This window comes from Lycium ferocissimum, chromosome 12, assembly GCF_029784015.1.
Source record: "Lycium ferocissimum isolate CSIRO_LF1 chromosome 12, AGI_CSIRO_Lferr_CH_V1, whole genome shotgun sequence".
Lineage (NCBI taxonomy): Eukaryota > Viridiplantae > Streptophyta > Magnoliopsida > Solanales > Solanaceae > Lycium > Lycium ferocissimum.
Genome location: NC_081353.1, coordinates 45,469,998 through 45,486,705, shown reverse-complemented (window position 1 = coordinate 45,486,705; position 16,708 = coordinate 45,469,998). Strand labels below are relative to the sequence as shown.

Sequence of the window (16,708 nt, the reverse complement as noted above, 5' to 3'; positions counted from 1 at the left end):
CATAGAATTTTGCAAAAGTTTATAAAAAAATGTACCAAGAGAGGTATGGTCTTATACAATTAAGCAAATGTGAAACTTTATAAATATCAGACAACGGATGAGAAATAAAACAGAAGATATTAGAGAAATTAAGTGGTGAAAATGAGTATATCATAATTTCAGTTCAAAATGCCAATGATAGTGAAATCTTGGGGAATGGGGAGGGTCCAAAAAGCAAAGGTAAAAATGAAATGATAGAGATGATTAACCAATAGCTCTCTCTTTTTCTTTTTTTGTTTCTTTTTTTTCCTTTCTGGAGATTTATAGAACCTTTTGAAAGGATGGTGTGACATGTGAAGCACTCTCTATTGAATTATGGTGGCCCCTTTCGCAGAATAATCTGGTTTATAGCAATGATGAATTGCTTCTTCCCATCTATTTCTATCAACAATCCAACCATATCTCTCAACTTGTCTTCCCTTGGCCAATTCTCAGTCACCATGTGGGAGGAAATTGTGTCCCTTTTATATGTTCCTTTCTCAAGTTTGAATTCTATGCAAGGGCGATGTAAAAAGTATTACTCCATCCGTTTCATTTTATTTATCTGGTTTTAATTTGACATGAAATTTAAAAATGTAAAGAAAACTTTTGAATCTTACGGTTTTAAATTAAAGATATGTAGAATGTATCAAAATATTCTGTAATCTTACATTGTGGTCTTAAACATCTTTATGTGAAAAGTTGTAATTAAAGAATTCTCAAACAAGTAAGACAAACAAATTGAAACAACAGGAGTACTCTCTTTATTTAATTTACGTGACATAGTTTGATTTGAAACGAAGTTCAAGTAAAAAATAAGGACTATAAATTTATGGTCTAAAATATATCATAATATTATCTTGTCCTTTGATTTATCTTACTATCTACCGTCTTGTGTTCTTCGTTTAGCGTACTGTTTTGTTGTATTTCCTGTACCTTTTACTTTTTGACCTGTTTTCATATTGTTTTATCCTGAGCCGATGGTCTATCAGAAACAACCTCTCTATCTCTAAGGTAGCGACAAGGTCTGCGTACACTCTATCTTCCTCACTGGGTATGTTGCTGCTATTTTGATTATAGAACTTTTAAAACATGTGGTCTCAAAGTGTGCTACTATAACATAGAGCTTCTCATTACGAGAAGTATAAAGTTATATGTTTTCAAACGTAAATATGTAATTCATTTTGGAGTAGACTAATATTAAGAAAATAGTGTCACACAAACTGAAGAGTAATAATATTTTAGATTACTTATAAAATAACCAATTAATTTATCTTGATTTTGTAAAATAATTGGGATAAGTATTTTTAACGGAAAAGGGCTTAAAATACCCTTGAACTATTAGATTTGGTACAAAAAAGCCCTCCATCTATCCTTTCGCCCCCAAATACCCCCGTCGTTTATCTATAGGATCTAAAATTCCCTTATTGCAACGAACTCATTATAAAACACAATTAAGGATTTCATTTATTACGTGGCGCGTTATCATTCGTCAGCCCTATAATTAACCTAAATTAATTAACTCCCAACCCATTATCCAGACTCGCCCAAATCCCCATGGCCTACTACACCATCGGACCCGTTTCCGCCATAACGCTGCCACTGCCCAGTCCGCCATCACCTCCCCCACGCCACCAGTCGAAACCCACCACTCCATCTCCAACAATGAACCACCAACACCACCACCCAAAATCCCCTTCACTGATTCCGACCAGCTCCACCACGACCACCGAACTCTATAATCCCCATGCCTTTTCCCCGAAGAGCTCCGCTATGACGACCAACAAACCAAACAGTTCCATGTTCTTTCTTCTTCGAACAACCCCTCCACGCCGGAGCTCTAAGCTCTGCCGAACCACAAGCCGCCACTGCCCATCCCCGTTACCCCCACAACGCCGGCGAAACCAAACTAACCAGTCTGAATTCCGATGCACCAAACTAGCAGCAACCACAAACCACAAGCCTCCACCTAGCCCGACAACCAAACCACCACCCCAACGAAACCCCAAGCTTCTCTGACGGCGAAATCTACCACCAAAACCGCCATTGCCCCATCACACACTGCTAAAAAACTGGCAAAAAAAATTGATGGGTAGCATCGGTTATTTTTAGAGCAAAAATGCGAGAAAAATATAATTATTTTTTATATTGTTTTCTAAAATAAACCGACAGACTCCGTCGATTTTTTATTTTTATTTTTTTTATTAAAAAACCATCAGTTTTTAGAGCGAAAAAATAATATAAATTAAAACAATATTGAACAAAGAACATGAGTGGTCTAGTGGTAGAGCCCTTTAATGCCAAGGAACATACCCGGGTTCGATTCCAAGTTGCGACATTCATTATTTTATTTTCAAAAAAAAAAAAAAAACGACGGAGTCTGTTGGTTTTCCAAGACCGACGCGACCTAAATCGACAACCCATAGTCCATCGGTTTTTGGTCGATTTTCACTGAAAAACCGACATAGTACGTTAGTTTTTTTCTTCTATTTTTGCATTTTTTTAGTAGTGACACAACTTCAATTACGGTGGTGGTGGAAATTTGATGAACAATTGGGTAGCGATGGTGGTGGTGAAGTCGGAGTCCGATATAAAAAAACTCCAAATTAAGATCTTTCCCTTCGTTGCTCCGATGAACAACCCGTCTCCTTCGTTGGTCTGATCTTAATTGGGGTTGGTTAATTTAATAGGGATTTAGTTCGGGCAGGTCGGGGTTTAGTAGGTGGATCCGGTTAAATGAGTTCAGAATTAATTAGTTATAGTTAATTATATGGCTAACCAATGAAAGGGTACCACGTAATAAATAAAATGGGTTTGTTAAAAATAAGGACATTTTAGATCCCATAGGTATATGACTAGGGTATTTGGGGGCGAAAAAGTGGATGGAGGACATTTTTGTATCAAGACTAATAGTTCAAGCTAAGGACATTTTAGGCCCTTTTCCGTATTTTTAACAATTTTACTAAAATGGGATGGAGTGAGTATGACACATTCTTCTTTTAATTGGATAAAGGATGACCAAGATTTACATCTTCTCCCCGTCATACGAGCCTCCCTCTCCTCTCTCCTGTTACATCTGCTTTTACATTTTAAAATTCCAAAAAAGAAAAGAAAAACTTTACATGAGCATAGACATGATTAATTTCTTGAAAGGACAATTGTAATAATGAAAAAGTTTTAACTAAGGTCTTTTCACGTAGTTGGTTGGTTTTAAAATTTATGCATGATTGATATATAAAATATTAGATGACAAATCAGAGCCACTTTCATACCCTTATGTCCGTCCGTGATTATGGGAAAGAGGGAGATGAATGCAACAAGTTTATATTAAAAGAAGGAGAATCTACTATATAAAGCCGCCCCTACCTCGCTTTAAAAAATGCTATAATTAATTAAGAAAAAATATCCTTTCTTAATCTAAAATATTCTTTTCGTTAAGCACAATCAATCATGAGTAGATACAACTTTTGTATCAAATCACCGTAAAACAATACAAACATTTTTTAGGGCAAATAATATACAAATATATTGCTAATCTATAGCTAAATAACTCGTAGCTAATAGGTTATTTTTTTAATCAATCGCTAATTGATTGTTGAATAAAATTCATGACGACTTTTTATTATTCAATGACAAAAATTATCCGTCGCTAATTTTTGTTTTCTTGTTTTGTAGTATATGGTAGAAAGTACTCTCACAATTTTTTTTTCAGGGTATCACTACTAAAAAAAAAGGATTTCCCGACCTCAAAAAAATGGCTATTTCCAACCTCATGAGGTCGGTTTTGGGCAAAAACCGATCGACCTCAAGATTAGGTCGAAAAATAGTGGGTCGGAAATATTGAGGTCGGTAAATTTTTTTAAGTCGGGTATTAACGTACTTAAAAATCTCCAAAGACATACCCTTTCAAAAGTATTACAAACTCAAATAATGTTCATATATTCTATCATCTGACCATGCATCTGCCATTATTAGATAAATGATGTGCCGATAAATACTTTTTGTTTGTTCTATAATTGATCAATTAGCAATTCAGAACCATTCAATAAGTATGCAAGTTAATGCTTATAAATATCAAAATCTTCATTGACATGCTACATGCATAATCCTCTACTTAACGAGTTTTGATTCGAATAAACCTAAGAAATTAAATTATTTAATCACAGCTCACAGCCTTGGCTATTGGCTACTGGCTACAAAATATATGTACATAGTATTTGTTTTTGTTTTTATGATGGTGTCTAAATCAATTTATGCGCATCTCAATTATTTCAACACAAATATCCATAGAAAATTCCCTTTTTATTTCAAGATATTGTTTCACTCACGCTAATACAGTGTGTACTTTTAAGATTAGGGGAAGATCAGTCGATCCCTCTCTTGCAAGTGCTTGTCTTCCTTTCCTTGATCTCTCTCTCTCTCTCTTTTTTTATTTTTTTATTTTTTTTATTTAGCATTTAGTCATCCCTTCGATAAAAAGGTAAACCATGTTTCCGCAAAACTTAGACAAATGAAAAATCGTCCAGTGTTTTTTGCCATTAGTGTAATAATACACTTGGCAATTACTTATAAGCACTTCATTGAATTTTAGCAGTGTATTACTTTGTTGTTTACATTAGTTTAGTTGAAACTAATGTCTATTTTATATGGTTTCTATACCATAAGCAATGATGGAAACACATTTGAAAGTGACGTGAATGGATCTAACTTAGAGAACTTAACTTCTTTATCGTGTATAGACTGCTTAATTAGGTGCAAATGGTAGCCCACTGTCATTAGGTGCTAAAATTTACAAAGTTGAATTCATTTGACAATTTTAACCCACAGTGGTTAGGTGCTAAATGAACAAAGTTAGAGTTCATTTGATAATTTGCTAAATATACATTGGTGGAGCTCGGAATCAAAGTATAAAAAAAGTTAATATACGAAAAAGCTAAAGACATTTAACGTATTGTATAATACACAACCTTTTTACCACCGCAATATTAAACTGTCAATTAACATCCCTTGAACAAGAATAACTCGGTCATATACATACATCTAGGTGTTTAGGTGGGGGAATGGGGGCTTCTCCACCTTAGAACAAACCAAAATGAAACATGATTTGCTGCATGTGAACCCAAAACTTGTCATGTGGACAAATATAGCTTGGACCAAAACCAAATAGAGATATTAGTTAAGACCACCCAAAAATATCTAGGGTTTTTCTCATACTTAGAAAAAATATTCGAAGGTTTCTTATAATTGTTCTTTTTCTCAATCTAATGTACGAGCTAGAAATATAATTAGTCACGTTTTACAGTAACAGTTATAGCCAAAAGTTAAACATTAATGCAAATTTAGCAAAGTTGTATTCTAGAACACTCCACTTAACTCACAAGTGGTATGAAGACTGATATTTAGTGTGAGTAGAATTCCTCATGCATCAATACTTCCATTTACTAGTAATTCTTTTGTTTTATTTATGCAATGGTGTTTGTTGATATTCGAAATTTAAGGGAAAAAAATAGTTTAGACACTAACACTAGTTTATGTATATTATAATATTGTGAGTTATAACATGTCATTTCTCTTAAGTCATTAAAGGTATATAATGGAAGGTTAACGTTAACGAGCTTTTAAATATAGAAATATGGTAATTTTAAGAAATATCATATGAAATAAAATCGCCATAGTATAAGATTTTCAAATTTAACACGATCGCGTTATATATGTAATACATATATTTTATTAATATGTGTGTTTACTTAATGCAGTGTGTAATCATCTCGTCTAATATTTGAAGTTATTAGAGAAAGCACATTCACTACAAGAGAACATGGAATTAGCTATGGCATTTGTCGGTAATCCCTAGCTAATCCGTCGCTAAATAGCTCCTCGCTAATTATATTTTCTTATAATCCGTCGCTAATCCGTAGCTAAATGATATTAGCATGGGATTTTGCTGTTTAGGTACGAAATTTTGTCGATCGCTAATTCCATGTTTTCTTATAGTGATTGTGTTGTGTGCTCTCTTTGGCTAACAACCTAAGTTTTTAGATGAGATGATAACACACACTTTAACATGATATCAGAGCAAACATAAGTCCTGAGTTTAATTATCACGACCACCCATTTTCGAAAAGACTTTCCAAGTGTTTTGACTCACGGTAAAAGAAACAAACAGGCACGTGAGGAGACGCATTGAATATAATAATTAAATTACTTTTAAAAAATTAACAACTTAAACTTTTAAATAAAATTGTAATACACTCCAAAAATATACACACCCACCAGCCGCATCAATTTCGTTTGGTGCCATGTAATTAACACTTTAATCTAGCAAGTCTATACCAAAAGGTGCCAATCCAATCTAGTAAAGTTTGTTGCCTCAATAAGTTTTTGTTTATTTTATAGATATAGAAGTCCTTTTTCAGTGAAGTCTCTATCGGTCTATTTTATTAATTTCTTGTTTGGTAGCTCTCGAGTGTTATCAATTAAAGTTGTGATCCCACCTTTGCCACATTTTGCAAATTGGCATCTAGCAGTACCATGACACAATATCACCAATAATATATAACCCAACCTAAACTCTGTACAATTGGTTGATTTTTCAATATTATTGTTTGACCTTGACCAAATGCAATCAAAAGTGGTCAACAAACTTTGATTTATTTTCTTCCAATGTTGTGTTGAATTGAGATCCTCCTTCATTGGTAATTTATAGAGATAATTCCTGGTGAATAATATAAAGATTTTAAAGTTTAGCTTCTGCTCTTTTGAGTCATTACAATCCACAAGAAATAACTCTTGTCTTAAATTTATGCAGTGTATAATTATTCATTACATAATAGAACGTGCGTATACATTATGCACTGAGTATACATTTATTATACATTTGGTATATACCAAGTATACATAGACAATGATTACAAGCATTTACAACTAGACAACTGAAAATTATTTTAGCTGACTGGCTAAATATATTAAAATCCCAAAATTATATGTAGAGTACTTTGACAAAGTTTAAGGTCCTAAGCACTTTAAGGGATATTAAACTGTATGCACAGGCTAAAAGAAGCACAATCAATCTAGAAATAAACAAGTGCTCTTTTAAAAAAATTCCGACCAAAAAAGGGAAAGAAAGAAAGAGATGATGATGATGAAGAAGACGATGAAAAAGGTGTAGAATCGAAATTCTCCTTAATCATCATAAGAAAATACACTACGGTACAAATTAATGTCGATATGCAGTCAACTTTTGTCTAAATTCTTGCACCAAAAATAAAATAAAAAAAAGGTTGTCTAAATTTCATCGGATTTAGAAGGTCATTTCTATTAGATTCCATATCTTCTGAAAAGATCTGTCGTTTACTATGCTCCTTTATATCTATTTCTATTTAAATAGTAATTAATTTTACACGCGGCAAAGTTATACAACAAAAACATAAACAACATATCTAATGAAATCTCATAAAGTGGGGTCTGGAGAGGGTAGAGTATGATAAGAATATTTCAGTTATTACTAACTTTTCGAAAATCAAATGGAGTAGCATTTTATGAATTTGCAAATATGATGTGAGGGTCTTATGTACAAAAGTTAAGTAATAGTTTTATCTTATTTGTCCTTAATACTTTCCCAACGAAGATAATTCAAATGAACTTTCTTCCTTACATGTGGCTCCACCACTGATGCCATTGATAATTACTAAGATGCTATGTTCTTTCACCCCAATTTACTTAATAGTTAATAGTAATTAAGTTGAAACTGGCATTTAAATTGGGCTTAGGTTTCGTTAATATTAACTAATTAGTTTTTGGATATATGCGATGCACGTGTATCCCATATATTATATATGTAAAAATATGTAGAACTTATTCATACATATTCTAGCAATATTTGGTCGAACTATATACTATAAATTAAAATACATAAAAAAGTTAGCATTGTTCTACATCCTTGTTTGGTTGGAAACAACTTATCCCGGGATAACTAATCCCGGGATTAGTTATTCCACCCTCAAGATGGGATAAAATAAGGCTACAATCCCGGGATTAGCTATCCCAGATTTTTATTCCAACCAAACATGGGATAAGGAGGTACTAAAATTTTATCCTGAGACTATTTTTGCTTATCCTTCACGCCAAACGAATAGATATAACTTATGAATAGAAAGTTTGTAGGCTATGACTAACTCAACAATTTGGCTTCCTTAATAAAATTACTTCCCATCATATTTCACTTGACGATGCAATAATTTATCCTAAGTAGGAATATGATGGAACAAAAAGATTGGCAGACTATCAATTGGATTTGATATTAGAGAAAGTCATTTCTTGAAATTTATTATCATTACTTTAAACACGACTCTTTATAAGTATAATGTACAATGCGTTTGATCTTCACCGTCATAAAATCCCAACAAAGTAGATTAGGGCTTTCCTTACATCCCTCAAATTAAATTCCAAATCAACTTCATATGAAAACTTTTACCCATAATAATCACCTTTCTTCAGTCTTGACACATGCATCTCTCACGAAGTCTTCTTCAGTTTCTTCACGTCCTTCATCTTCAAGGTCATAGAATTAAATCAAGGACTAACAAACAAGAACAAACATATTTACTCAATAACAACAACATAACAATCAGTATCTTTATGCCATAACAGTCATATAACAATTAATATCTTTTCTGCTACAATTAACAGTCGTAAAAGTTCATTATGAATGTGACTGCACCTTCAATGAACAATAAATTAAAGAAGCAAAATTTGATTTGCAACAAATCACAAAATACAATTGAGAAAAAAGACCATTTGAAGGCAAGACATTTGTCTCAAGATCTTACCAAACAACAAATGAACAGAACATCTGCAACCATAAGCAAACTTAATTATGTTAAAAGTCTAAAGATTTGCTGGAAAAATTTATTTTGTGTCGAGAAATCGAAACCTGACCAAATTGGAGAACTTCGGTGTTAGAGAAGAGAGGTAAATTGTAAATCTTGAAATATGTAATAAGATGCAGCTCTAGTTTGATAGAAAAATTTGTATCATTTTAATATGATGTTATTCTATAAAATAGAGATGGTAATGGAAAACTAAAGCAGGCAGCAAAACATTTTACAAGATGAGTCCAAAAATAATACTACAGAGCAAAAAACCCGCTGTAAATTTTCAATATAAAAGAAAAACATTAGAAGGACGCAACTTTTGGATCAACTATATATTTAAAATATATTTAAACTCTTCAATTCATAGATGTTGTTGAATACACGATCCAACATAAATGATGGATCAGTTCGCACAAAAAATTTCATCTTCCTTGCATGCACATGTCCGAAAATACATGATCTTTATTGCGTTAGATTTTAAAAGTCAAGGTTTGAGAAATCAAAATAAGTAAATGAAGCAGTAGAAAAGTTGATATAGTACATGAATTTGTAATTGCTATTGGAAGGTCAAAGAAACAAATACTGAATAGACAATTTAAAGATTAATAATTACGGTACATTTACAAAAGGTAGTGGAAGATTATAACAATTCTAAATTGAATAGATTACAATAAATGGCATTATTAACTTTAGAAACATGAAAATTTTCACACGGTTCATCTTTTACATTTTGTATGTACTATATTCACTTTATTATTTAATGAAATGTAAATTACATTTTAGAACAAAAATATAATATGAATAGTTTTTGAAGAGAAGGGTGAAATGGTCCTTTAATTTTTTATGGGCATTTTGGTAATTTATCTTTAGACTTAGGGACTTCCTACTTTTAGTATAGTATGATGATTAATGGAAGCGTCTAATATCCTTCCGAACAAGGTTTAACCTAAAAGCTTACTAGATATAATTATTATTTGCTGATTTGGTTTAGAGTTGATTATAATTATAGTGGTAGTACTTTTACCCTCTTTTCTCTCAAATTACAGTGAGGTTTTGCCAACAACTTTTTACAGTATTTTTAATATTCACGAAAGTCATCTTTAAGAAAAATATTTCGTATAAGAAAGTTATTTTTACTGATATGTGAGCCTCGTTACATTTAACACATTCTGCTACTACAATATGTTTCATAACTTCTGTATAAGAACTCATGTTCTCCAAGTACAAAAACTTAAGGATGCTTCTTGCTTGATAGTACCTTATTCCTTTTAACTTTTTCAGCAAAAGATGTTAGTGCAACTGATGAAAATTACCAATTTTTTTTTTTATGGAAAAGGGCCAAATATACCATTCGTTATATTTTGGGTCCAAATATACCCTACCGTTATATTTTGAGTCCAAATATACCCGTCTTCCGTTAAAATTATCCAAAGTGGACACCAGATCTTACGTGGCATTGACAAATCAGTGAGTTGAACGCCACGTGGCATGCCATCTCACCACCCAATCCGTTTACCTCCCTCTTCCCCTTCTTCACCCACCACTACCACCATCAGCACCACCACCCCACCACCTCCACCTTCACTCACTGACCGAGCAGTTTTTACTTTGAAATGAAGTTGCAATTAGTTGCAGTAGATCAAAAAACAAAATGACTTTTAACATTTAGTTGTTTTATCAACTAATGTAGCATTGAGGCATAGTTGATTAATTAATCAGATATTGCATCAATAGTTTCTTTTGTACTAGTATTCAGATGATGCTATTATGGTTAATTGATAAATTGGCTTTGTAAAGGAGGTCTTCACTCTCGATGCTCTATTGCTTGTTTCTCTTTTCGTTTTTTCCCTTGGTTGCTCTTGAACCCCTCTCTTTATTGACAGGAAGATGAGCAGAGGGAGTGAAGGTGGAGGTGGTGGTGTGGTGGTAGTGGTGGGTGAAGAAGAAGAAGAGAGAGTTAAATGGGTTAGGTGATGAGGTGGCACTAAGATCCACCTCACTGACACATCGTCCACGTAAGATTTGGTGTCCACTTTGGACAATTTTAACGGAGAGGGTTATATTTGAGCTCAAAGTATAATGAAGTGTATATTTGGCCCTTTTTCAATAGTACAGGGGTATATTTGGCCCTTTTCTGTTTTTTTTTTTAATCAATTAGACAACTTCATTTGGAAGTACAATTAAATGGTAGAATCAATTCCATGGAAAGTAGAACACTAATATAAGGATCCGATATTGCTTGCTAGAATGGAGGCAATCTTGGTTTTGTCCGAGTCAATTGGGACTTAGTCTTTTTACCAACCATCATTTTTCAACTACCTTTTAATCTAGTCTCCAATTTCTCACCCTATTCTCTTTGAACACTAAAAAGAACAAAATGATCTGTTTTAAAAATTACTAGTATAGTAATTTACTTGTTCAAATAAAACAATTTGATTTTCTTTCACGTTGTGTATAGTTTTGTTTTTCTTGAATGTAAAAACTCTAGAAAGAAAATAACAAAAAAAGGAGATATGAAGGTAGAAACACTTACACTTGTGTTAGTAAATTTAGCAGGAATAATGGAAAAAGCAGATGAGTCATTGTTACCAGGGGTCTATAAAGAAGTTGGAGATGCACTTCACACGGACCCAACTGGTTTAGGTTCACTCACACTTTTCCGGTCCATGGTCCAGTCCGCGTGCTACCCTATCGCGGCGTATCTAGCAGCACGTCACAACCGGGCCCATGTTATTGCCTACGGGGCTTTTCTATGGGCTGCAGCTACATTTCTCGTCGCTTTCTCCACCACCTTCTTTCAAGTACAGTACTACTCCTATTTTCCGTGTTAGTTTATGTAACACTTATTTTATTTTTCTTTGGAGTTTGGACGTCACAAAATGTTAGATCTCATCCTCTTTTTATACAATTATCACAAATGTTTTGATAATTTAAATTCAATAAACTATTCACACATAATTTAGATCAAATGTTTTGATAATTTAAATTCAATAAACTATTCACACATAATTTAGATATGATTTTTGTTCTCTTTTTGATGATTACTTCAACATCACTATATATTATATATGTCAAAGTAACACCTTAAACTTTATAGTCAATCAAAAACCGTCACGTAAAATGAAATGGTGGGAGTATAAGTTATACTGCTATTTTTAAAGTTGAATATTTAAGAATGTCTAAATGGGAGTAAAACAGAGGAAGTGATTAAATTGATTGTGTGTTTGCCAATAACAGTACTATGTTGTTAGGTCTTACTATGACTACAATTTACATTAGAAGACTTTTGTGGTTTGATCAGGATTTGACCTCCCTAACAGTCATCCTCTATAACAACATTTCACTATATCAAACCATGTTTCCTCTAGAACCGATCTTTCATGTTATATTATAATATATGTTCTCTGTAATGACATTTCGCTATAGCAGCCAAATAATATTGGAAAAAACAATGTTGTTATAGAGAAGTTTGACTGTATCCTCAATTTTGTCACTTTGAATATGTTACACCTCTCCTCCAATGGTGTTGTCCATTAATACAGATACATACATGCATATAGTTGTAGGAAATTTAAGCAATTTATGACACTTTATCAATATCACCCTTAAGTGACACCCTTTTTTGTTGGTAAGTTGGCAGTATCAAGAGCTTTGAATGGGATTGGACTAGCCATAGTCTCCCCTGCTATTCAATCACTAGTAGCTGACTCAAGCGACGAAAGCAACCGCGGAGTCGCATTTGGATGGCTGCAATTCACTAGCAACATTGGCTCACTTGTTGGTGGATATGTTTCCTTATTAGTAGCTCCTATTACATTCATGAGAATCCCTGGCTGGAGACTTTCTTTTCATCTTGTTGGTATGATCAGTGTCCTTGTTGGGGTTCTAGTTCGCTTATTCGCGAACGATCCTCATTTCCCAGATGGTAATTTAAAAGCTAGTAGTAAAGTTCATGGAAGTTCCTTTATATCAGAAATTCAAGGTCTACTTCAAGAAGCAAAATCAGTTGTAAAGATACCGTCGTTTCAGATTATTGTAGCTCAAGGTGTTATGGGATCTTTTCCATGGTCAGCTTTGTCATTTGCACCAATGTGGTTAGAACTAACTGGATTTACTCATGGGGAAACTGCTATTCTTCTTAGCTTGTTTGTTGTTGGTGATTCTATCGGTGGATTATTTGGAGGCAGGATGGGAGATATTTTATCGCAGCATTTACCGAATAGTGGAAGGATTATTTTGGCACAAATAAGCTCAGGATCAGCTATTCCACTAGCTGCAATTCTTCTGCTTTCTTTGCCTGATGATCCCTCGTCAATTTTCGCGCATGGTTTGGTCTTATTTGTTTCAGGATTTTTCATATCTTGGACTGCACCAGCTACAAACAAGTAATGATCATTAGCTATACTCTTCTTGAAGTGTTCATTAGCTTTAGAATTCAGTTTTAACATCTTAAAAACTTTTATTAGAAGAAATACTTCTTTGTCCATTTATTGCACTTATCATGAAAAACTGGAGTTGATTTCTCAGATGGTCACTCAACTAACAGTAATTGTCTCAGAAAGTCACTTTTCTTTGTTTTGTAATAGTGACTTTCTGAGATAATGACCATTAGTTGAGTGACTTTTCTGTTACCAAACAAAGAAAAGTGACTTTCTGAGATAATTACCATTAGTTGAGTGACCGTCTGAGAAATCAACTCGAAAAAAACTACAGAGGGTACTAATGGGACACCAAGAGTCCAATTTTTGCAGAGATAGTACCTGAGAAGGCAAGAACGAGTATCTATGCATTGGACCGATCTTTTGAATCTGTATTATCGTCATTTGCTCCTCCTGTTGTTGGGATACTGGCTCAGAATGTCTATGGTTATAGGCCAGTCGTTGCTCAAGGTGCTGATAGTATTGCTACAGACAGAGAAAATGCTACATCTTTGGCGAAGGCATTGTTCACTGCAATAGGCTCTCCAATGGCATTATGTTGTGTTATTTACTCTTTTCTTTATTGCACCTATCCAAGGGATAAGGAGAAGGCTCAAATGGAAGCTCTGATCGAATCCGAGATGCAACTCTTAGCCTTGGATCCTTCAGCTCTTAGTGGACAATATTCACTAGTCAAGTCATCCGAAAACCAAGAGAGTTATCTTGATGAGAAAACAATTGATGAAATGGATTTCAGTGAGGATGGACTTGATTTTGAGGATGGTGAAGACAGGACATTGATCTACCGTCGTTCAACAATTTCCAAATTTGCTGAATAGGATTTCGTCAACCGAGTAATAGACCAGATGCAACTGACAGATAAGATGACGTTAATAGCAGGTCTAATTCTTCGATAAAAGAGCTCAGTTTCCGCATAAATAGCATAGACGACTAGAATGACAATTCAGTTATCATGGACAACCAGAATGCAATGGAGAGCTTAGCCTGTAATAGAGAATTATGACATTGTAACAAATATAATAGAGCAACTTAGCTTTCTCAAGGTCCAAGAATGTATCAATGCTCAGCAGAAAATCTCACACATCAAGAAGCATATCAACATAAACAGGATAGGACATTGAAATATTAAGATATATTATTGCTCATTCATTCTTTCTAGTTTTATAGTCCTTCCCCTTTGACATGTACTTGTATATCGGTATAGGTTCCTGAAATGCTGGAAGTTTCCTAGCTAGTTTGATATGAATATTAGCATTGTCACAAACAAAGATTGTACATCAATATTTTAACACCCTATTGCCTCTCAATTTAAGAGAGTGGTATTGAATTTTATCATCCCTTCGTAAATTCCCTAAAAGGTCACCCATGTATTGAGGATTACCTACAAATATCACTTTTGTTTCTTTTGGGACTAGAATATCACCCAACTATCACTATTTTCCTCAGAATATACTAAACACACAAAACTCTCTGTACATATCGAAATTTCAATTGAATTAATCCATACAAATTTTGGATTAAATTCTAAGTTATTGATATGTTGACCAAGTCAAATTTTGGTTAATAAAGTCTGATTAATTATTTAAGTCAAAATAATTACATGACTTGAATGAATTTCAAATTGCATTTGGGTTAGTCCATCAAGTTGACAAGAGAAGCCCAATCCATGTTCTTCAAGCCCAAGGTCCGCTAGAATTACTTGGAGACCAAAATACCCCCAAGCTCTAGCTCACACCTATATAAAGGGGTCATATATCCCATTTTAAAGACATCTTGAAATCTTGAAATTGACACATCATCTTGACTAGAGCCAAAAGAGAGCAACGACATCTACATAAGTCTTCTCTAAAGGTCTTCAACAAGAAGCAGAGTTTGAGAGACGTCGTCCCTCAAGAACAATCCAAAGTGTTGCTCAAAGTTCTTTCAAGATTCAACAAATCAACAAAATTTCATCCTTCATTCGAGAAAGACGCTACATTGGCCCTCGATTTAAGGCGAACAACACGGGGATTAGAATCAAGAGATACATTCAGAGTTGTACTCACAAACTAATCAATAAAATGATTTTTTTCTTATATTTTGTTTTATGATTGCAATTATTTATTTTCTTGCAGCAAAATTTATTGCAAACAGATTTTTGGCACGCCCAATGGGACCAACTCTGCCCTTCATCTCTTTATCTCCAATATCAAATCTGCAAATCTTAAGATCTACTGCTGTGATGGCCTCAGAGAAAAGCCTTGGAGTTCCGTCCATAAGTGTTATTGTTCTTGCTTGCCCAATGACTCGTAGCATGTTCAAAGCTGGTGATTTGAAGGGATCGAAGTGTTTCATCTCCTTGGAGACGTTAGACAAGAACGAATCGACAACTGCAAGATTTGGGGGCAACAGTTCACTTTCGTCGTCTGGCGAAGTTTCTCAAGCATGCTCTAACTTCTACGAGTCCGAGGACTTGGTGGATTCTTCAACTTCTAACATGGTTAGTGCCATGATGACCAATGCGACCAACACAAAGGAATAACTCGTCGCGATGATGCAAACTATTGAGGCATTGAGGAAATTCGTGAAGGACAAAGATCTTCAAATAGCCCAATTGATGAACAAGTTGGAACTCTATAGTACTGGCGAGTCACACATCCTAACACCACAAGAAAAAAAGGTTGAATCTGCCACCAAGATGCCCAACTATCAAAGTACAAATCAAGTTGATTCAATTGCGACGTTGTCTGTCCAACAACTGCAAGACATGATAATAAACACCATCGGGGCTCAATATGGTGGACCATCATAAAGCTCATTGTACTACTCTAAACCTTACACCAAGCGAATCGACTGCCTACCTATGCCAATTGGATATCAACCACTGAAGCTGCAACAATTGGACGACAAAGGAAGCTTAAGACAACACGTCATACATTTTGTGGAGACTTGTAGCAATACTAGTACATATGGTGATCTTCTTGTCAAACAGTTCATTCGCTCGTTGAAGGGAAAAGCCTTTGATTGGTACATCGATCTCGAGCGAGAATCAATTGATAGTTGAGAGCAACATGAAAAGAAGTTCCTCAATATCTTCTACAGCACACGCCGAACGGTAAGCATGATAGAGTTAACAGCCACCAAGCAATGAAAGGACGAACCCGTGATTGACTACATCAACCGCTAGTGAGCATTGAGTTTAGATTACAAAGATCGTCTCTCAGAAATGTCTACTGTTGAAATGTGCATCCAAGGAATGCATTGGGGCCTTGCATACATTCTCCGAGGACTTAAGCCACAGACTTTTGAAGAATTGGCAACGCGAGCACATGACATGGAGTTGAGCATCACGACTCATGGAAAGGCTTCACATGTTTTCGATCCTAGGAAGGAAGAGAA

General features: G+C 34.3%; 1 protein-coding gene across 2 annotated transcripts; it reads left to right on the top strand.

The window, feature by feature from the left end:
* Positions 1 to 10,929: 10,929 nt before the first annotated feature.
* On the top strand, positions 10,930 to 14,689 carry LOC132040248 (uncharacterized). Of its 2 annotated transcripts, none has more exons than XM_059430873.1 (3): positions 10,930 to 11,692; positions 12,525 to 13,276; positions 13,629 to 14,688. In XM_059430873.1, the coding sequence occupies exons 1-3, from the start codon at positions 11,405 to 11,407 to the stop codon at positions 14,146 to 14,148; spliced, it is 1,560 nt and encodes a 519-aa protein (XP_059286856.1). In that variant the 5' UTR covers positions 10,930 to 11,404; the 3' UTR covers positions 14,149 to 14,688. The 2 variants fall into 2 exon arrangements, with proteins under 2 accessions (XP_059286856.1, XP_059286857.1); XM_059430874.1 differs by having other exon boundaries at positions 11,494 to 11,692; positions 12,532 to 13,276; positions 13,629 to 14,689.
* The last annotated feature ends 2,019 nt before the right edge of the window (positions 14,690 to 16,708 follow it).